The 24,268-nt window shown below is 31.1% G+C and overlaps 1 protein-coding gene across 3 annotated transcripts in view; it reads left to right on the top strand.

Moving 5' to 3' along the window:
• Mgat4a (alpha-1,3-mannosyl-glycoprotein 4-beta-N-acetylglucosaminyltransferase a) overlaps positions 1–23,936 on the top strand; it is a 329,166-nt gene extending 305,230 nt beyond the window's left edge. For 2 of the 3 annotated variants that reach the window (XM_085809617.1, XM_085809614.1), the window contains 2 exons: positions 5,349–5,598; positions 20,386–23,936. In XM_085809617.1, the coding sequence (XP_085665743.1) occupies positions 5,349–5,598; positions 20,386–20,433 (298 nt within the window). In that variant the 3' untranslated portion in view covers positions 20,434–23,936. The remainder of the gene's footprint in view (positions 1–5,348; positions 5,599–20,385) is intronic. The other variant, XM_085809615.1, reaches the window with a different exon arrangement.
• The last annotated feature ends 332 nt before the right edge of the window (positions 23,937–24,268 follow it).

Below are 24,268 nucleotides of genomic sequence, written 5' to 3'. Positions count from 1 at the left end.
ACTTTGAAATGACTTGATTTTGTTTGGGTGAGAATGAGTATGTCTGTTAATGGTGAGTGAGGCACTAATGATAAAATGTCTGAGATCTTTTGCATGAAGCATAATCTTTAAAGCTCTGTACTGGTCTTGAAACCTGGTGAAGCAAGTGGAATGCAAAATTTTAATAGCAGCTTTTTTCCAGTTAAGGTGGCTATAGGCAGCATCAACAGTATGCTCATATATTGTTTTGTGAATGCAACTGTTTTCTTATTCAGTGTCTAGCATTGACATAGGAATTTAGAAGTTACCTGAACCTGTCATCTTCCTGTTGAAATTATCTTCTTGTATCTATACTTGTACTTGTATACTTCACTCTCAACTGACATGTTTGAGAAACCAAAGACTGTCACCAGATTATGTGATTTAACACGAATAATGGATAAGTATGGTATTATAATATATTCATAAGATCTTTCCCTTAGTTTTATGCAACTCTGATCAATCCTTGGTAGATCAGTTTTGCTTGTAAAGAAAGATGTGATTTATCTGCTGTTCTGTGTTTCCCCTTGTATTATAAAAATTTGACTAAATCTACCTTCTGCAGAACAGAATGCAGTGACTTGTTTTCAAAGTTACAGGGTACCAACAAGAAAAATAGTGTGCAGTATTGGACATAACATAGAACTTAATTGGGTAAACAACGGCAATGAGTTGACCTCATGCTTATTTTAGTTTATTTCAGTTGCAACAACCATAACTTGTATGTGTTAACTAAATATAGAGCAATATCTTCCATTGAACTTCAGCCAGACTGATTCATAGATATTTGACTGAATCTCTACCAACATCCATGGGTGACAGTAAAATATCTTACATACATAGTAAATTAGGAGATGTGCTTCTCAAATGTTTAATCTTTGTCCATGGGCACACATGTAGGACATGCTTCTTTTTCTCAATCATTTTCTTCATCTTTTTTATTCAGACAACATTCATAATCACCATTTTTCTCAATTTTGTCTTTGATAATTGTCTAGTTTCAGTATAGTTTCAATCCCCCTTAAGCCATCCACTTGCAGTGACAATTTCTTCCCCCCCTTAAAAAGTTCTATTTTAATACAATCATGCCATTCATATTGTCTTAGAACTGACCACTTTGTTTTTCAGTGTGCTCAACCAGTTCCAGAGCTCATATGTCCACACCGTGCAGCGGAATTTAGGAGGGGAAAAAAATCGAATTTAGATAAGCACCAAGCAACAAAATTAAGGGATGACAAAATTCTTAGAATTTAGGAAAAGCACTGGGACCCAAAATTTAGGGGCAGCAAAAATTTAGAACTTAGGAGGTGCATGGTAGCAGAATTTAGGACCCACAAAGATTACATCATGCTGTAAGATATCTAGTGCCTGCCCTCAATAAGCCTTAAGTATATGAGGGAATGTATTTATTCAGGACTCAAATAAGCCTTAAAGCATATGTAAAAAATAAATGTCAGTGTAATAAATAACTAAACTAATAAAATTCAGGCATGTCTCAGTGCATGATAGAAGCCAGACAAAATTTATCAGAATAACTTGTCTTTCGTTGCCAATCTTGTGATACATAACTAATAACGTATAGTGGATGCGAATAAGCTAGGCTAAAAATATACTTTACTGATTCCAAAGAATTTCAATTAATATAGCAGATTGTGCAGTTCCTTAATTTTCTTATTTGATCCAGCTTATTGTTTTTTGCAAGCTGTTATTATTACTGCAATTTGATGAAAACTAAAGTTTGAACTTTCAATTATGTCAAAAAGAATTTCTTATTCTGGAGCTGCGACACGATCTAAAAAGCGTGAGCATGCTTTGATATCTATTAAACGAAAAGCAGAATCTGCAAAAAAATGGATAAAGGTATATCTGTCTCAAAATTATGCGAGTAGTATGCTATTGGAAAGTCAACTGTATATGACATAAGACAACAGAAAAATGAAATTTTTGAATTTTGATGGATTCCAACGCCCCATTTGCAGTGAATAAAAGAAAAATTACTATGCTAAAAGTGAGGATCATGACAAAATGATTGAATAGGTTAAACAGCATCGCAGCAAGGGCATGCCATTGATGGATCCAGTGCTAATGGCTCAAGCCAAAATATTTCATAAAAAAATTAACTTAAAAACTAAGAACACATATTTCACAGGTTGGTTGACCAAATTTAAAAATTGCCATGGTATAAGGCAATTAAATATTACAGATGAAAATGCTTCAGCTGATATTGAAGCTGATGAAATATTTGCAGGTGAATTCATTGAGTGTATTAATAGTGAAAAGTTATCTCCAGAACAAATTTACAATGCTGATGAAACTGGTCTTTTCTGGCAATATGTGCCACCGCGAAATATCTTGGCAACCTGTACAGAAAAGGCTGGAACTGGTGTCAAAAATTCCAAAGCGAGACTAATAATTATAGCATGTGCAAATGCTGCAAGAATGCACAAGTGTAAACTTTTCGTAATTGGAAAAAAAAATGCATGCCCTTGAGCTTTTAAAGGAGTGAAGATTTTCTCCCTTATTCATTGTATTGTGCAAATAAAAGAGCATTGATGACACAAGCATCAGTGAGCGATTTGTTTGGAAATCTTTTCATATCTGAATCTTGGCAACATTTGAATTCAGCTGATTTACCTGAAGGCGCAAAAATTGTCCTAATTGTAGATAACTATTCGGTTTATACTTCACTTAAAATTTGAGTGAATGATAATGTATCCATATTATTCTTGCCTCCAAATTGTACGTCTGTCATTCATCCTATGAATATCAGAAAAGTGTGCACGCTGAAATGCAAATATAAATAAGCATTTTTAAAATCCTTGTTAAATTTCTTAAATAATGGCAAGACTATTCGAGGATTTTTTTAAAAATATTTTAGCATAAAATCTGCTGTCTGGAGCATCGAAAGATCATGGGAGGATGTGTCTTCAGATACTTTAAAAAGTGAAAGTGCTTGATATAATTTATGGCCAGCTACCATATTTTACGGTGATGCTGACAAAGATGATAGTCATGAAATTAAAGGTATTCATATATCGCAAACCAAAGGTGAAATTTTCGAATTAATGGATTTTGTAAAGAAGTATGGAGAAGTTGTAATAAATGAAGATGCTATAACAGAAGTTTTTCATTGCAGTGGCAATGCCCCAATCATCAGTCAGTTAAATGGATGGTGAAATCCGTAGTATGGTTCTAGATCCAGAAAATACTACTTCCGATAGTGAAGAAAGTGACAGAGAAGTTACTGAAAACGAAAAATTTCGATTGGCAAGTTAGTCGGAATTTTCGACACAGAAATTACAGGACTTGAAAACTAGAACTTTGTAGCTGAACAAGAAATTAGGTCTGTCTGTAGAATTAAAGTATTAGCATGAAAAACAAAGCAACTTAAACAACTTACATTGAAAGAAATCTTTAATAAAGTAAATAAATAATTTTTTTTTTTTTTTTTTTTTTTTTTTTTAAGTCCAAAGGGGCTTTGTCACGGAAGGACTATTGTTTTCGTTTTGCGTTGATTCACTATAAATGTCCGTTTCATTTTTCAAACTGTTGCCACCAAATGCTATATTCCTGCATTATATTTGAAGAAATTAAATAATGAAAAATCTGCATAAATATATGTATATTTTTTGCATTGTGATAAAACAACAGTACATAGCGCCATCAAATTATGAATGATATAATCCTACTGCGAATATGGGCATGTGGCAGCCCAAATTTGAAACTTGTTTTATTATCGATTTCATATTTTGTAAATCTTTTAACGAATTTTTGATTAACACACTCAAGGATTTCATGCCCCTTTGGATGTAATTTAAAATTTTAAACCTTTTTTTGGGGGGGAGGGGCAAATTTTGATACCATTTCGATACTATAATTTCTACATGCATCTTGCTGTATTTAAGCTGATGATCTAATGTCCAGAAAAATTCCAAATTCAGAATCGCCGAAGTCCCGTCGACTCCGGATCATTGACTTGTACTGTATTTTATTTTCATACAATTGCAGGTTTGCTATGGTCATATGAAATTACATTAAATATCTAGGTAGGAAAAAAGTTTTTTTCTTTGTATTAAGGGTATAGATATAAACTGGCTTTGTTATAGTAGTTTGACTGCATTTTAAATACAAAATCTTATTATATTATTTATATGAAGGTTAATGATAATCACATAATCTTTAAATTATAAAAATTCATTTAAGTGATTAAATTTTTAAACCTTTTCTTCGCATTTCTATTACATTTGACTATGACTGGAGGCAGTTTGCACTAATTTATGATTATTGGGGCTGGTTAAGTGTCCCCACAGTTAAGCCCCCCACTCCTCTACTTAATGCTTCACATTGCATAATTCACAGTACCAATTACATGTGATCAAAATAGTTTTCAAAATGAGCATTGACTATTAACATTTTCAGCATGTCTGTCTTAGAACTCACATATGTGTAATTAATTATTCACCTTCCAAATTATTGAAAAATCCACTGTTTTATACATACCTTGTTCTGTTCACAGCATGAATCTGATAGTCATGCAGTTAAATCTTTAAGATTTGCACTAAATTCTTCTGATGTACAGCAAAGTTCAGCTAATCTGCAACTTTTCAAACCTAGTAGAAAGTTATTAACAATCTCCAAATGTATTATGAACTATTAAGAGGTTTTTCTGTACTAATGGAAAAAAAGATGCAATACATTCATATACATTGCTTCAAGCTAACTAGGGTGTTTGATGTTCAAAAAGCAAAATATGTTAAGATTTCAGTGTTTAATGAAGGAAAAAAATGTATGATTTTATGGGGCAAAACTGTGAAGGTGCAAAAGAATTTTATAAAACATAATAAAAATATTTTAAAAATAAATCAGAATATGTACGTACTTTTAGTTAAATGCTTACAACAAAGTATTGTATAATTTAGAATGATGAGAAAACAATGTGCTGTGAAATGTAATAAATTGGGTATATGTTTTAAAATGTTAGAGGTTTAAATTGCCAGTGAAACTTTTGTCAAAATATGCTAGACATTTAAGATTTTTTTTACAAAAAATGTTGCACCTTAATATTATATAAATGTTGCATTACACCTTTTTACTATTCTTGTATTCTATTCTATTCCCTTGAATTTCTTAAATTGGCCCTGATGATTATTAAACTAAATACTGAAGTGCTTTTATGCTGTGACCAAATTTTATTCTTTCACTGAATTTTTGTGAAAGTTTCGGTTATTTTGAATTTAAAATTGATTTTGGGCATCTAGGTATTTAGGCTGTTTTACTTAAAATGATTGCCATCAGAACAAGTATATTTTGATAAAGCAATTTGCTTTCAGGTATTTATTCAGAAGTGGGAATGCTGAGCATCCTGAAGACAAATTTTTCAACACAACAATTGAAGTTTTACCAGTTACATATTCTGAAGACCAGCCATATCCAAAGACCAAAGATGGCTTTCTAATTGTTGGACAGTTCAAAGATACAACAGGTGTTGCAGAAGGTAACATAAGCTCAACTGTTGGTTATGTTAAAATCATGAGGCTGTATGTCCACAGTGAAAGTGACCGATGGGCTATTTTAAGTGAGGTAAAAATTTTTTTCGCAAAATATCTTTATTTCATTCATGTTTCTGAGATCACGAATTACAAAGAAGGAGATGAAACTGCATAGTCGGCAAATTGGTTCAAAACGTCGTGATCACTAGGTGGCGCTGCAGTGGTATTTTTGGCAATTCCAAATGTAAACATTTATATGCTATGCAAGGAATTTAAGCTTCACAGTGGTGGAGGAAGCCTTTTTTTTATATGCTTTGGATTATGTTTATAGATATCTATAAAAAAATTTATGTTTGTGGGGTAATATTCTATGAACTAACACTGCTGGGTTCTCTTCTCTAATGATTATATTTTACTCTTCAAATTATAAAATATAATTTACAGCTTTCATGGTTAAAAAATTGTAGTGCTTTATATGAATGATTAATCTGTAGAAGTTCTTTCTCAGTTTTCTGCCCGTAACAAAAGAATCATATTATTATTAATAATATATAATGTATATCTGCTATATTTAATTAGTGTTCTTCCCTTTCTTATTTAGTAAAGTATATATTTTACTCTTCAAATTATAAAATATAGTTTATAGCTTTCATGGTTAAAAGATTGTACAGTACAATGTCTCTAATCCGGACTCGTCGGGACTTCGGCAATTCTGGATTAGGGTTTTTTCCGCATTATAGATCATCAATTTAAATCTGGTAAGATGCCATGCAGAAATTATACAATTAAAAATATGAAACCGTAATTTATGAAATAAAGAACAATTATGATCTAAAGGGTATTGAAATTTACAAAGAAAAAGCTTAATATTTATTTGTTTACTTTATTAAACATTTCTTTCAATGTAAATTGTTTAAGTTGCTTCATTTTTTGTGCTAATACTTTCTCTTTAATTCTATAAACGGACATCATTTCTTGTTCAGTTACAAAGTTCCACTGTTCAAGTCCTGCAATTGCTGTGTCAAGAATACCGAATAACTTGTCAATCGAAATTTTTTCATGTTCAATAACCTCTCTGCCACTTTCTTCAGTATCGCAAGTGGCATTTTCTGTATCTAGAACCATACTACAGATTTCGCCGCCCGTTGATTGATGATTGGGGCATTGTTGTTGCAATGAAAAACTTCTGTTATATCATCTTTATTTATTACTGCTTCTTAACACTTCTTTACAAAATCCAATAAGTGTAAAATCTCACCTTTAGTTTGCAATGTCCGAAAACCTTCAAATTCGCGGCTATCATCTTCATCGTCCTCACCATGAAATATGGTAGCAGGCCATAAATTATGCCAAGCATTTTTTAACTTATCTGGAGACACATCCTCCCACGATCTTGCGATGCTCAACACAGCAGATTTTATGTCAAAAAATTATAAAAAGTCTTGAATGCCATTGTTCAATAAATTTAACATAGATTTTTAAAATGCTACTTTATATTTGCATTTCAGCACGTGCACTATTCCTATATCCATAGGCTGAACGATAGACGTACAATATGGAGGGAAGAGTTATACGGATGCATTATCTTTCACTAAAACTTTAAGTGAAGTATGCACCGAACAGTTGTCAGCAAGCAGGACTATTTTTGAGTCATCAGGTAAACTAACTGAATTCAAATGTCGCTGAGCCTCGGGTATAAAATGATTTTTAAACCAATCATTCATTAACGCTTGTGGCATCTATGCTCTTTTATTTGCACGATATATAATGGGAAATATTATTACTTCATTAAATGCTTGAGGTCGAGCATGTTTTCTGATTATGAAAGGTTTGTACTTGCACGTTCCTGCAGCATTTGCGCACTCTAAAATTGTTAGTCTCGCTTTGGAATATTTGAGACGGGTTGGAGCCTTTTCTGGTGAGGATGCCAAGGTATTTCGCAACACATATTGCCAGAAAAGACCAGTTTCATCAGCATTGTAAATTTGTTCTGGAGGTAATTGTTCACTAGTAATGAGTTCAATGAATTCATCTGCAAATTGTTCAGCAGCTTCAGTATTAGCTGAAGCGTTTTCACCTGAAATTTTTAACTTTCTGATACCATGACGATTTTTAAATTTGATTAACCAGCCTGTCGAATATGTGCACTCAGTGTTTAAGTTCATTTCTTCATGAAATATTTTGGCTTGAGCCATTAGCATTAAACCTGTCAATGGCGCACCCTCGCTGCATCGCTGTCTGACCCATTCAATCATCAGTTTATCATGGTCGTCACTTTTGGCTAATGAACCCTTTTTCTGTTATTCATTGCAAGTTGGCCGTCGGAATCCACAAAATATTCAAAAAGTTCCTTTTTCTTTTTGCTTATGTCGTATACAGTTGACTTTCCAGTGTCATCCTCCTCGCATAATTTTGAGACGGATATGCCTTTCTCCATTTTCTGCAGCAATTCCACTTTTTGTTTGATGGACATCGAAACATCCTTTCGCTTTGTAGATCCTTCGGCATATGCAGAATTGGAACCTCTTTTTGACATAATCGAAAGTTCAAGCTTAATTTTTATAAAATTGCTCTAAGGATCTGCAAAAAATAAGCCGGATCCAATTAGAAGATTAAGGAACAGCGCACTCTGCAACATTAACTGAAATGCCTTAGATTCAGTAAAGATAATTTTAGCCTAGCTTATACCTTCCATTATACATTAAACGCGTATGCGTAAAGCATACAAAAAAAAAAAAAAAAAAGTTTGTGGCTTTGAGGTCCAGATTATAGATCATTCTGGATAATGGACGTCTGGATTACAGACTTTGTACTGTAGTGCTTTTTATGAATGATTAATCTGTAAAAGTCCTTTCTCAGTTTTCTGCCCATAACAAACGAATATTATTATTAATAATATTTAGTGTAGGTATATTCAATTTAATTAATGTTCTTCCCTTTCTTATTTCTTAAAGTACTTATATCATAAGACACTTTGATATATATCATAACACAGTTTGATATAAATTATGACAGAAGTTTAATAAATGTTACGTAGAATTTTGTGCTTCAGAATATAAGTTTCTTTTCTGTCGTGATAAATTATTCATGATTATGAATAAAACAGCAATTTTGATCTTGATATTTTTATCAATTTTTGTTGAAAAAATTCCATAGCTTTGTCATTTTAAAAGGACAACTTAGTCTCATAATAACATTTCATATAAATTTCTAGGATATAATGTTTATAAGTAACCTCATTCCCCGAAAGTATTTGGTCTGCTCGAGGAATTGCATACCTCTATTCTTCTAGTTAGTTTCATTTAGCTCATTTGATTATAGGAAAGCACACTAGGGGGATGCCTTTATGGAGGGCTTTTTAAGGAAAACTGGCTTGTGGTATATAGGGAAACTCACAGAAACACCCATGTAACCAGCCCCTTTGCTTGGAATCGAGCGCAGGTTGAACTACCATTGTTCTGTGACCGCTTGGCCATTTTTCCTAGCAGGAGAAGATCTTAAAATATATATGTATATATTTCAACAAATAGATATAAACATTAGAAATTATTTGGTTAAGAGAAAAATTTGCTTAATGTATTGATTAATTTGCTCTTGTTCATGTTAATCTAACATTTAATGACCAAGATTTAATTTGAAAATTTTAACGTGAAATTAGTTGTAGAATATAACACTGAAATAGTTCTACGAATCCAAATTTAAAATCTTCATAGTTAAAAATGCGTAATAGTCTAATAAAAAATAATTATAAATGCATAATAATAATGCACTGTGCCAGGATTAAAATCTTAATTTGTAATTTCCATTTATTTATTTTATCAGTTCCTGCAATTTCACATTATTTATAACTTATTTAATATGCTGACGTTTGTTTCGTTCACAATTCGTTTTTCATTACAATAATCTGCTGATCTTATATTTTCACTTCACCGTGCAGGCCCTTAATCATAAACAATATTGCGTCATTTTCCATTTATTATAAAAGCCTACTTCAAATGAAAAAGAAGGGGGATAAGTTTGCATTGTTTTCTGTAACTGAAATAAAAGTGCAAATATTCTGTCATTCTTCTACAATTTATGAAATTTTACTTTATTTCAACTTCAAGATTGCCTTCTTTCATATACAAAATGCAACAGTGAGTGTCCTCTTTTATTTACAAGCAATTCAAATGTTCTGCTAGGTTATATGAAAGACTGCAGCGTCCTCTATAAATAATGCAACATAAAGGGGACTATTTGGGGGAAAAGTAATACTACGAGTTTCGCCTTCTTCTTTATATACCGTAGTTCAGACATGAATTGTTAGTTTTCTTTCTTCTTCTTTTTGTATGTGTATGTTTCAGTTTTTTACAATTTCTTAAAATATGTTTACAGTTTATTCTTTATATTATTTTCCTGCTATTGTGCAGTTGCATGTGCAAGCCAGCGTGATTAAGTACAATCAATATTTTTTTTTACAGCTAAGGTTTTATTATCAACTGAGGTAATAGATTAGCATCTGTTACCTAAGGTTAATTTATTTTTACATATATATGAATATTGAAGTGACGGCGGTGTGCTGCGCTAATGGAATGCCTAAATGTAAGGATTGGTTGTGTTTTTGTTAGGTTACGTATTACCTGCTGCATGTAGAATTATTATAAATTTATGAGAAGCTCTATTAACAATATAATAACACAACTGAAATTAATATTGAATGCATAGAAGAGTATTGTCCTCATTATGTGAGCATCTTGCTAGTGTCCAGAGTCTGTCTAGTCAAGAGTTTAAAAAATGTTATTATACCTTGCTTTTTCAGAAACAGTTTGCAGACTGCATTAATCATGCCTTCTTAATCTTCCTGTTATATTTTACATCATCTGATTTGTTATGGTCAAATATGATATCAGAGGAACTAAAGTGTCATTCATTCTTTGGCCCTTGCATTTGAGACACTTTGATGACAGACACAATGCAGATCACTAAAATCCCTAAAATCCCATGACACTGGTGAAGTTATGACTATTGTATGTTAATTAGGAGCATTGCTGAACAAGTTATTGTTTCTGCAATGTAAGAGCATGTTGTCTCACACCTTGTAACAGTTTGGTGACTGCAACCTTTTGGGAAACTGCATGCATAAATTTCCTTCTTTGTGTGGTTGGTTCACTGCTGTGTAATAGGATCTGATATTCTAAAGTAGATTTCAGTCATGCCTTTTCTGATGTCTGTTATTTGCACAGAATCTGCATATCAGAAAAAATGAAACATTCACGGGTGATTTGCTTTCCAGAGTTTAAATTCTGTTAATGCTGTAGTATGGAACTCTATTATTCTTTTATTCTTCCAATTATGAACAACTCATATAGAAAAACAGTAACTTTGTGGGTGGCAAGCTGCATTTCTTAGACTTGAAATTATAAACTGGAACTAAATGAATCTAACATAAATAAGGATTTATAAGCATGGTTTTAAGAGAAATTCTTTACATTAATTTGGATTGTCATTAAAAATTAAGTAAATTTGAACTGTGAAGAAATGAATAATAATGATACTCATTTCAGCGTATCCTGAAATAAATGTTAATTAAACTGGGCAATGGTTTTAGCTTTAATGCATTGCACCTGTTCATATAGAAACCTTAGATATTGGAGTGTTATATCATTTGGGGGCATTTAAAATTCAGGACTAGGAAAATGAGTAAAACTGTTTTTTCTAGTAATTCTTTGTTTATTATATTTAAAAAAACTGTATGAATTTCATAAATTTTCATTTAGTACATGCTGTATCACGCAAAATCTGCACAAAGAGTAAAATGTATGCACTGCTTAGTTGATTGACACATTCAACTTGGATGTATAAAATTTCTCACAAAAATGTATACAAAAATATTATATGTATAAGATCAAAATATATACATATATGTATAAATATCAGAATGTATTTGTTATGGTGAAATGTTAGTATGTTACAGTGGGATTATTTTTCAAATTGTTTTGTTTTTATTTTGTCTTGAAATTTTATTTGCATGTAACATTTTATTCTAAAAAGGAATTAACACATTTTTCATTCACCTTTCCATACAAGTTTTTTGTTGAGAAAATGCTTCTTTTATGACTAGATTGAATATTATTATGGATCAAGGAGATTCTTTTAAAGGATAAAACTAAACCATTTGAATATTGATTTGTAAATGGGCATTGCTGTTTGAAAGAATATTGAAGTTTGAGAACAAAAGAGTGAATGAAATAGACAATAAAAGATGGTGAAACTGGAGAGATGTATATATGTGTGTGTGATATTTTAGAAGTTTGCAGTCATGGTACATTTATAGAATTTAGAAGAGAGCTGGCTAGAGAAGATGAAACCACTTATTTTGCTGAGAAGAACTGCTACATAGATCTGATTGGAGTGAAAATTGCAAGTGACCTGATCAATAAAATTTAATTTTTATTTTGAACAGGAAAAATTTTTTCAGAGGTATATTTTTGCTTAAATTAGTACAGCGTTAAAGATGCTAAACATGCCACACGATTTTTATATGCACGGAATACATTTTAGATAATAGAAAGAGGAGCTTAGCGAAGAAATGCGACTTCCCTAGGTAGAGCAAGCTGGCAAAAAAGTGATGTGTACTAACTCTATTCATATTTATAAGCTCGGAAAGTCTTTGTCTTAACCCTGAGCAGCAATTGGACAAAGTTTTTTGTAATGCAGGGGGAAATTGCTGGAATAGTGTTACGTAACATGGTGCAGAGGGATGCACAATGGTGCAAAAGGCTTCCTTTAAGAGGGGATGTGTTTAATTAAAAATTATGAATTTAAAGGTATATTACCAGTTGGTTCCAATTAAGTTTAATCATTTAATTAGTAATTTTGATTCATTTTTTATATTTTACAGATATATATGAAAGAATGTATGTATTTCACAAGACTATTTTATTTGATGTCAGCCAAAATAAGATACAAATTTCTTTTTTTTATGCTTTCTTTCCTGAGTTACTTTTGTTTTACAGTGTGAATAATGAAATGTGTTCATCATACATTTGCATGTACAATATGGTGAAGAATTTTAAAATGCATTTTTTAAAGCATATTACCTGTGCTTATATATTCTTTAATATGTAAGGCCATCATGTTGCCAAGTAGATGAATTTATAGAGCAGTTGATTTTGTTTGAATTGCTTTTCCATGACAAGAGTGTTTTGTGATTTCCTCCATGTACAGAGTGATTCTATCAATATGAAACCCAGACTTGCCTCAATATTTTTTTAATTTTTATATAGTGCCTCATGAAAATGGTACAAGTAAAGCTTATATCCTTGAAAAGCCATCATATCTTTCAGTGAAGTAATCTGTGCCCATGACTTCGATGTGCTGTACCCAATGTTACGTTAATACACCTTGACTAATTTGTAGAATATTGTACAAAAGTGTTTAGATGCGAAAAGATGTTATTCTTAGCCATATGTTTTACGTAGACTTTGTTTCTCTTCATGCAAGTACATCCCAGTTTTCAAATCATATAAAATTTCAAAACTTAGTAATAACTCTTTGGGTTTCGTAGCATGAAAATTACCTTGTGTAATGCATGAGATGGTCTTTCATGAAAGCATGATTTGTTGGCATTTAACTTTTACATGTTTTGCTGTATCTAGTTATCTGTTTTCCTTGTGCTTGGCTAAGCATGAAATAACTACTTGCAATGTATGTATGATTGCAAATACAGCGGAATTCCAATAATTTTTGCTACCTCTTCAGGACCAAGGGTTGTGTAGATTAGTGAATTTTGAAGATTATGGGTAATGTTCCAAAGTTTTATTTACATTTTCCTTTTTCTAATTTTTATGTTATGTTTGGGTTGTTATTTTATTAGTGAATTTTGAAGATTATGGGTTATTCTCTTTGAGTTTTATTTACATTTTCCCTTTTCTAATTTTTACGTTGCATCAATAGCTAGAGCAGACTTTTTGTTAACCAGGGTAATATTAGATAACCTACATTCATGTTTAATCTGAGAGCATTTTAAAAGTGCAGGAAACAGAAGTAACCTATATTACAATTGACAGAAAATACCATTAAGAATTTGTTCTGTATTTTTAAGCAGTTTAATTTGGAGAAAAGTTCATTGGTTATGTAAATTAAATCAGCATTAAAAAAGAAGAGCACGCTTCAAAATGAGGAAAAAAGCATTGGTTATATTAATCTTGTATTTTGATGGGGGTCAATAGGAAACAGAAGATTATTGGCAGTGCACTTAACTTACTTTTGCGATTTAGTAATTGGTTTTTAATGGGTGCTTGTACAATACTTATGTATTCCAGATCATGTACAATTAAATTACTTACTGGTATGCGTAAAAACATTCCTTAATATTGTGATATCATTTGCTATCACTGCTGCTACCTCACACAATTTCCTTCTCTTTTGTTTCATTTCCTGTAGAGATTTTGCTTTATTGTGATGGTTTGTGGTAGTAATTTTGTTATTTTTGTGTGATAAAAAACCCTTTTTTAGACAAGACCTGATTAGTACACCTCTAGTTCAATCAAGAGTTCACTGTAACTAAATACATTTATATGTTAGGAATTATTTAATCAAGGTTTGCTGAATATAAAACTATAAAATCGGATGCTGAGACCACATGACTTCCTTAAAATTATACACATTTTTTACTGCATTTCATGTAAATGTATTTCCTAAAATTTCATTAGAAATGCATTTCCCGTTCAATTAATTCAGTTCTCACTTCGCAGCAAGGCAAAATACATAAAAACTCAAAACATCTTCATTAAAAATTCTAAAATACAGAAAAATGTAAAACACCAGATGCAGTTAAAACAGTTTTAAAAAAAAATTTACAATGAGATACATTCCACAAGAGAAGAAAAGGTGGTCACGTGGATTAAGAACAACAACATTCGCATGTGTTATGTTTACAATGGAGTCGATAGCAGATATTCCACTCAAATTAATTGATTTTTCGAATTTAGAAATTTATGGCTATTGCGAGAAATTAAAAAAATACTCTTGGAAATGATTCCTCTTTCCTTGATGTCAATAAGAAGGGTCTTTTGTTATTCAGGGAAAAACATGTGAACAATATTTGTTTCAAAGTAATGCTGGATAGCACTGTACTTATAACAAACTGAGTTAAGGCTGAAATGAAGAAATCAATTAATTATGAAACATCTGTGCAAATTTCTGCAGAAAATGAGGTAAGATTTAGAAAGTGTTCTTATGCATGATGCTTACCAGTATTAACAATGTTTTCATTAAGAATATTAAGTGTATATCAGTTAATTGAAAACTATTCTTGAGACCTTGAATAACGTTTTACAAACTTTTAAATGTAAATGTAATAATAGTATAATCATAGTTCATGACTAGTTGTTCTAAATTACTGAAATAGCTGAATTCGTGAAAGATCTGTTTATCTGCAAGAACATGAATACAAAGCCAATTTTCTCTTATTAATATTAACACTAGAACAGCCGAATTTCAGACTAACCGAAAACCACCATTGGGGGTCAATTTGACCCTCATAAAAAATGTAAGTAGAAACACAGTAAATGATTGAAATTATGCTGAAATGACCACATAAAAGAGTTTTTAGAGATTTTTATTTATTTTTCATACTTAAGAAATTTTTTCGTGCAATTAGTGCAAATTAGCACACAATATCTTTCAATGTAAGATTACAAAAACAAAATCTATGAAAAGCAAACAAAAGATACAAATGCAAAAAGTGGAAAATAGAACATATGCAAAAAATTACAAAAAAAAAAAAAAACATAAATTGGGAATAAACACACGTTTTCCAAAGTTTGTTATACATTACCGCAAGTGATACAATATGAACGCTTGACAGTGACAGCAATACATTTACCACAAATTGGTTTCTGGCATCCCTCACAGCTGACAACAGTCTTGTTTTGTCCGTTGCAACTTTGAAATGCACATTTCTTTCGTTTAAGTGTCTGTATTTGAGCAATCGGGGGCATCTGTTGCATAGTGCACCAACTCGTAGTTCTTCCATGAGTGCAAGAATGAATTTTCGACGGGAAATAGAGGTTCCCAAGGATTCTTTGAATATAATCCAAGCATTGAGTGCAGCAATGACAAGGACATTGTAAAAAACATATACAGGCCATCTGCGATTTCCACTACTTGTACTATATTTCTTCAGCATCTGATCTGCGACGTCAACGCCACATTTTGTACTGTTGTAGTAAGTGACAGTGTTCAGTTTTTTCTTTATGCTGTCGTCAACAAACACATTACTGTGCATCGTGCTCAGAATCACGAAATTCGTTTTGCTCTTGCACCTATATATTGTGAGTGTTTTGTCTCCATTTTTCAGTGTAAAAGATGAATATTGTGCCGAAGAAGTGTCACGAGCAATAGGGGGTAGTTCTCGCTTATTCAGACGCATCGTCCTGACAATTGTGGTTTTTTTCGCAGAAAGTTCATCTGCAAGTTTCACAGAAGTAAAAAAATTGTCAGTTGTGACATTGAGTCCGGAGTTTAGATGTGGTTGCAGTAATTTGGGAACTACACTTTCCCCAAGTTGTAAATTAGTTGGTCGTTCTTCATCCTTGCCCAGATAAGGATAACCATTCAAAACATATTTGGATTTTACATCAGTTGCTAGCCAGAATTTGATGCCAAACTTGTCCGGTTTATTCGCCATGTACTGGATAACTTGATTTACAAGGCAACAATTGTTCATCAATGGTTATTTCTGGTCCAAGATTATAGCATAAATAACAGTTTTCCATTAGCTTGTACCAGGTTTCAGAAGCGAGAGCAAATTTGTTAGTTGCGAGACGATCAGCTCTGGTGCTTCGGACATCGAATCTGAGATACCACATTATTTCATGGAACCGATTGTGTGACATTGTTTCTTTGAACACAGGCGGTCCCCAATTCTTGTTCCACAAATCATCTGCACAAAGTTTTGAATGGCCTAGTGCTTCACGGGCATACAGGAGGGAAAAAAGACATCAAGTTCTTCCAGAGTAACATGCCAGTTACTATCATCTCTAAGTTGGCGTCGTGCTTCAGCAACTGTACATGATTGAATGTGGTTCACCATAGATTCACTCACCATAAAATGCCACGCTGAAGCAGGATTTGTTCCTATATTACAATGAGCAAACGACGTTGGTCCACTTGCAGTGGTTACAATATTTCGAGCTGGCGTGCGACCTGAAGTGGAAGCGGTGCTGCTAAGGTTCATAGGGGTCCAGAGAATATCGCTGGATGAGGTATACTTCTTATTACTGCTGCCAGCAACGTTGTTGCCTCGTCCTTGACCACGACCCCTTCCGCATCCACATGAGCTTCCAGCTTCCTGCATAGGGATCACATTTCCAGAATTGTTCTTGACATCACTATCACTGCTTTCAGAGAGCGCTGCATTCTGTAAGTTCACATCAACGTTAAAATCTTCATCACTGCTATCATCGTCACTTATATCTGATTCCAACTGTTGAAGGAGGGCAAGGCACTCTTGTGTACTCAATCCTCTTCCTCTTGGCATTGCAGTGGAGAGAGAATATGCTCCGTTCTGGATTTTATTTTTCTCCCGAGTCATCGCAATAAGAGCTGCGTGTTTCCCAATGCGCAGAAAACGAAAACGTGGCATCAGGAATTCGAAAACGGACATTCGCTTAAAAATATGTCGTTTTTCTTATGAGGGTCAAAGTGACCCCAGTTGACTGTTTTAGATATATCTGCGATTATTTATTTAAATAATTAACGTAGAAATATGAAAAATTGGTATAGTATACTTGGAAACATTTTAGAAAAAGTAAAAAAATATCAGCTTCGAAGCTCAGCTGTATGTTAAACAAAAATGCGGGATATTGAAAAAAAGGTCAGAATGACCCCCAACGGCGCTTCTAGTGTTAATTAGTGTCATACAATATTTTATGCAGCTAAAATTTTTATTAATTTCACCAGGATATGTTTTAATATTTTAGCTGCTGTAATCGATTTTTAATAGATACACATAAATATCGGAATGTTAATTTTTTTAATACTTTCCATTGTAGATATTAAGTATACTAGCAGCTGTAATATTAGAAGCATCAGTAATACTGAAACATTTTAATATAAAAGGGTGCTTTTATAAGAATTTATACTTAAATCTAAATTTTCATGGGAGATTGCTGAGTTTTTTAGTTTAAATATTAAATTAGCATGTATATCTAGTCCTTGAAAGCCAGTGGTTTTGTCAGTCCATAGTTTGAGGTAACATGTGCGTTAGGTATATGCATTAGAGTTAGTCACCCTAGTCTATTTCCTAGGTCTCTTTTTAATAAATACACTTGAAAATCTTTTTGAGCTACGTGATTTTAAAATAAAAAATTCTGCGCATAAATTATGTAACTTACAAGATTAAAAATAACTTCAAATTTATTTTTTGAATACTTAAAATGTATACAGATAGTACTTTTTATCATTTATTTTTATAAAATGAAGAAAAATGCATTATGAAAATTGTTAGTTTCACATCTAGTACTGCAGTGAACTCAGTTGCACAAATCTATATATTTTTCTTTTTGACATTTATATTATAATATACAAAATGTGTTAATTTGCAGTTTATATGATCAATAGGATAATAGTCAGTTGCTAAAAATTAAAAGTTGCATAAAATTATATATTTTGAACTGCACAAAACATTGGAATCATTATTCTTACATGATTTAAGGGCCAACTGCATTTACAGTGCTCTGAATATTTGACTATTACGATTTTCAGAAACCAACTATTTATATTTACTGTTGTGCTTTTTAAGCTAATAAAATTATGACTTAAAAATATTTATAGTAACTTTTTTTCAGTGCAGTGTAGAAGAGCAATCTGTGTAAACATGATTTTATGTATTCATTTTTACATGATTTTATGTATTCATTTTTACATGTTTTATAAATGAATTAACTATCAGATCAAGGAAAGAATTCATAAATAAATATTAACAATCAAAACATGGTAAAGCAGTGAACAAAAGAGTATTATGAAGATAACATATAAGAGTTACAAAAAATGATACTAATCAAATAAATGAAGTTAATTAATGGATGAAATAATAATTAAAGATGAAATGCAAATTTCATAATTTTATTAAAAATAAACAAAGTTTCCGAATTTTCAACACATCAACCACAATGCAAACTTGTTTGTTTACATTAGCAGTTCTTACATCACGTGACCTAAGACATCATCGGAATGTATCTCATTCAAATTAGAGTTTCTATGCTAAAACAAGCTATTCAGCCAACAAGCAAAAAGAGCAAGCATAGGTATTTTTCAGTGCACAAAACTGAAAGTTTTAAATATTTTTGCATGACATCTGTATGTATCGACATAATAAAGGGCTTTTTTCCCCAAAACGGATTATAAAATGGATTCAGAAGAGATTTTTTTTCGTGATGCCTGTATCAACGTATGTACTCGTATCTTTCATGACTCAAAAATGAGTAGCCTCAGAAAATTTAAACATTGTACATGGGACTGCTATAACATGTAGTTGAGCACCTTTCTTTTTGGTTGCAATTATTTATATATATACATACACTCACTCTGCTACCCAACTCGGTGAGCTCAGTTTTTTTTATTTTGAAAGTTTACTTTTAGTCCCACTCGGCAAAAAGACACTGAAGGTGCAAAAACCGACTTAATTCACTATTCTACTAAAGAGTTTCAAATGTAAACAAATGGTGGATATGCTAGGCTTAGTAGTGCTTAAACATCTTTTAAATTGTTGATAATTCTACAACTATAGCATGCAGATTAACTAAAGGCATAAAAACCTTAACCAGAACATACGAACAACATAATTCAATCACATTTAAAGCAAAAAAATGCATAAATTACCAACGTATAGGAATAAAAAAAACTGAGCTCACCGAGTTGGGTAGCAGAGTGAGTGTATATATATATATAAATAATTGCAACCAAAAAGAAAGGTGCTCAACTACATGTTATAGCAGTCCCATGTACAATGTTTAAATTTTCTGAGGCTACTCATTTTTGAGTCATGAAAGATACGAGTACATACGTTGATACAGGCATCACGGAAAAAAATCTCTTCTGAATCCATTTTGGGGAAAAAAGCCCTTTATTATGTCGATACATACAGATGTCATGCAAAAATATCTCTCAAATGGATTCAAGAGTGGTCAAAATAAATATTTTCGCTGAAATGTGATACCCAAAATTTTTCACCATGACAATACTTCCTTTACTTTATACACGGAAGTAAAAATGTCAGTGAATAAATGCATTGTGTTCAGAATCAAAGATAAGGATTGGATTATTTGGGTTGCAGCAGGAAGGCTGCCCATCTAAAGGGAAGATATGCTTGTGAGCAGATGAAGGCTATTAATTTATCACTTCAGCTTCTGATAAGCTTTCGACAAAGACTATTTCCTTTTTCCAGTTTTCGATGCACTTCGGAACTGGTACAAAAATACTCAATAAAATGCGTGGTACTAAATTTCAAAATTTGCTTATTCCCCCCCCCCTCCACACACACATACACAAGGGAACTTTTAAATTTATTGGCTTAAATCTATTTTAATGTTGTGGGTATGTTTCTTTTTATTTTATTGATTATAATGTTAGTTGTTTATGTAAAAAACATTTCATCATGGACTTTTTAGTGTGCGTAATTGAAATACAAATTTTTAAATTAGCATGTCATTTAAATTTTGTCAATGATCAATTGGTTTATTCATCTCAAAGATAAAATTCAAAGTGTTTCCTATTGTTACTAAAGCAGTCAAGTATGACCTTTAAATTTATAGCACTTTAATGTCTTGATTCATATGAATGTGAGAAAAGTCCAATTTTCTTTAACTTAAATGTAAAATGTTTCATGTTTTAGATACACATTCAACCAGTGGAGAGCAAGTTGGGTATCTTTGGTCGGTGACATGACGATGGAGCTCTGCTGCAAATAGGTATTTTGCTGCAGAAGCTTACTTTAACGTGTTCCTTGTTATGGTGCCTTATTCCAAAGTGGAAACAGAGATCACAAAACAAAGTATGAGATATGGATTACAATATAGAATATTAAGACTGATATTTTTGGAAGCAAAAGCAACAAAACAAATTTTATTTTGATTAAGGAAGATTTGATAAAATTCAGTTTTGAGTTCATAAATTCTTAAACCAAAGTTTAACAGATTTAACTTGCAGAAGATCCAAAATGATATATGTACTAGCTGCTGTTCTGTATTTAAACATGATATATTGATTTTGCATAATGGAAAGACTATGCTTGTGCACTTTACTCTGTAATATAAGTTTGTAACTAAATTGGTGTTATAGGAAATATAACACTTTATAAAATTTATCATTTTATAGTAAAATATAATGGTTACTGAATGAAGAAAAGTTTAATTTTAATGCAGCACTATCATGAGTTGAATTTGCATTATATTTTTGACTGCTAGGATATACTCTTTTTCCTGGGTATGTTACAGATGCTTGTTTAAGCAGCTATATTTTCTGTAAGATATCTCATTGAGCAAAAAATTATACTGACCTCTGTAGTGATACCGATTGTGGAAGTGTTTGATTAATTTGAAAACTTCCAAATAAAAACATATTATCTACTTTATTTTGCAAAATATCATTATGTTACATGTTTGTAAAGTAAAACATAAATACTTGCTTCTTTGTGTTTTAGAAATAATTTTGATTTTTATCCAAATTTATAAAATTTAGAATGGTATTAGATTTTCATAATTTTTACAGACTATTGAAATTGATTCATGGAAGAAATTCTAAGTAGTTTAAATGTAATAGAAGATTTCTAATATAACAGAAGTTTTCAGTTTTGTTTGTTTTCAGTTTCAGCTTCAAAGTTTATATAACGTTCTAGCATTATCAATAAGAGGCAGTCATAATCATTGAGCGGTTTTATGTACAAGATTGCATTTTCTTCCATAATTTTAAAAGTGTGTAATTTTTGTTACCATAAATAGCTTTTAACGTGTACATGAACAGAATAAATTTATGTAGTCAAATACATATACATAGGCATGCATATATTTTGGAAACTGTGAAGATGTGAATTACATAAGTGGAAACTCTCAGTCTTTTTGTAGTAAATTAGTCCTATCTAGGAAACACTGCATTCAAAACTGGTATTATGGCAGCTGAAATATTATTTTATTATAAAAAAGTTATAGTATTCTTAGTAATGTAATTCTGTTCAGCTTCCTTTCCCCCCCCCCCCCAGAATTTTGACCAAGAGTAGCTTTTTCAGTTATACAAATTAACGAATATCTAAATGTTAGAAACTTTCTACTCTTTTAAAATGTAATAATGTGCAACTTGAATTTTATAACATTTCTGTGCCTGAAATTTTCTTTGCTTAAATGCAATTTTAATATTTTTAAATTCGAATGATATTAAAATTATTAATCTGAAATGTTTCAGTTGAAAATTGTTCAAGTAAGTAAGGAACAATTTGTTGAATATTAAAATATAAATTTTTGGATTATTATTGCTATTGCATTTTTCAGCAGCTAGTAGATGTAATGAAATCTTAGTTTAAAATTTTAAAGCATAAAATTTCATTAGGAAAAAAAAAGATTCTTTTATGGGGGTTTCAGTCAAATAATTTCTCAAAACTTGAAATATTGTAATTGATTATTATTTTTTAAATATACAATAGAAGTGGGTGTGTTACAGTTGGTTTAGTATGTAAAAAATCAAATCTTGAGCATATTTTCATATAGATAGATGTATCTATCTTTTGTACACTTCAACCTAGTCAGTTATGAACAAGTGTATTCTCCAGTATAAACAGTTCAAGCTGTTGAAATGTTTTGTGGTATATAATACCTAAAATATTAAACACATAAATTGCTTTGATGTATTTTGTATGGACATAGATTTATTCCTACTGTCTTACCATTTCAAGTAACATATAAAGTTCTCTGCATAACATGCTTATAATATACTCACATTTATTTAATTGACTTTGAAAAAAGTAAAGAAATAACAATTCATAATTTTTGCTCTTCCAGATCATCTCAGAATGTAAGTTTGTATTCCCAACAAACTCTTTGAATATGCTTTAATATTCCAGTGCATCTAAAAAGGGGTTTTTTAATTAAATATTCATTTACCAAGTTCCTTTTTAAAACCTTTAAATGTGCTTACATAAAAGTATTTGAATTTATATGTTTTAGTACTCATGTACTTATATATATAAATATACGGGACTGACTGATTGATACTAATGTGATCTCCAGATAGTACTCTTGTTTTATGATGCTACATAATTTCTTGTAGGAATGTTTCTTAAGGTAAAATAAGATTGTTTTGAACAAGTCATAATGCTAATTTCAGATTATTACAGATATGCTTTACTCATAAAATTTTAGTATCAAATGAGTATAAACATTTTGTTTCAAATAGAATTTCCACATTTGATTAATTCTGTATACCAAATTATCAGTTAATTCAAGCACCTGTTATGTAATCTCTACTCCTTATAAAGGAACTTTAATCAATACATTTTGAGTACAGGTTGAAATATTTGTTTCAAATTTTGGCATTCATTTTTGTAATTATTATATGGCTGTTAAGGTAGTGATTCATGTTTAATTTTTCTTTAAAACTTACTAAGTATTAAACTTTTATTTTTTTATGATTTGAAACGAATTTTCTCTTAAACAGTCATTGTATTTGATTCAGTCTTTATGCATAAGTATGTGTGCTTTTGTGAAATTTCCTGTGTTTAGACAAAAGGTTGTAAATTGATTCAAATGTAAATTTTGCACTTATGGTTGAAATTACGCAAACTGTCAAAATATGATTATCTGCATAAGGGGGGAAATTAATATGTGATCAATGAATATACTTTTATAGTCATTGTAATATCATAGTATTAATCTAGAAAAATACACTATTTGTAGTTTTTCATATCATTTTTTGACTATGTTTGTGTATGTTTGTGGTTTTTGGCATTTATCAGTACTTCCTTGTTATTGTATACATTGTTATGCTTTGTATTAGAAGGCATTTATTTTTGATTGTATCATTTTTTAATATAATTTTGATTTGTGCTGTGATTCTAAAGTTTCTGGGAAAGCAAGACATTTGGTTTCCATTCATATAGCAAAGTGAGTTGTATGTGTGAATATGGATTAATTCTCTGTAATAATATATATGTATTAAACCTATGTATATAATACAAAAAAATTTCTAAAGTGCCAAACAAAGTATGTATATATGGATTTGTTAATGAAACTGTTGACCTATATTTTAAAAAGTTTTCATGAATGTTATCATATGCCACAGATGTGCTGTCATTTAAATGAATAGTTCAAATGTCTAACTAATCTCCAGTAATTTTTAACAATAAAATACATGTATTCTGTGATTTTTTTATGAATAATAAAACTGAAATTTTATTAATTTTGTTCAATTTTTAATTGAGAAAGGATTTTATTGTAAATTTTATAATTAAATGAAAGGCATATTGACTATATTCGTCGTGATTGAGTGCATTTACCCTCAAAATTCTGTTATTTACAGACTCGTGTACTAAGGTAATCTGACTATTCAAGATATGTATTTATATAGTTTTAAATTGCAATTGTTGTAATAACCAAGGCAAATCTTTTTAATATTGAAATTTATTTGTAAAAGTCAATGTGTACTAGCCTCATTAGTGTATTTATGTGATAGAAAGGTATCTGTTCTTCAGCGTATGAGATTATCATCATTTATTTTATTAGGAAAGCATT

This window comes from Stegodyphus dumicola, chromosome X2 (genome assembly GCF_044657685.1).
Source record: "Stegodyphus dumicola isolate Sdum_Otavi_A_Nest chromosome X2, ASM4465768v1".
Taxonomy (NCBI): domain Eukaryota; kingdom Metazoa; phylum Arthropoda; class Arachnida; order Araneae; family Eresidae; genus Stegodyphus; species Stegodyphus dumicola.
This window is presented reverse-complemented; position numbering and strand designations above follow the sequence as displayed.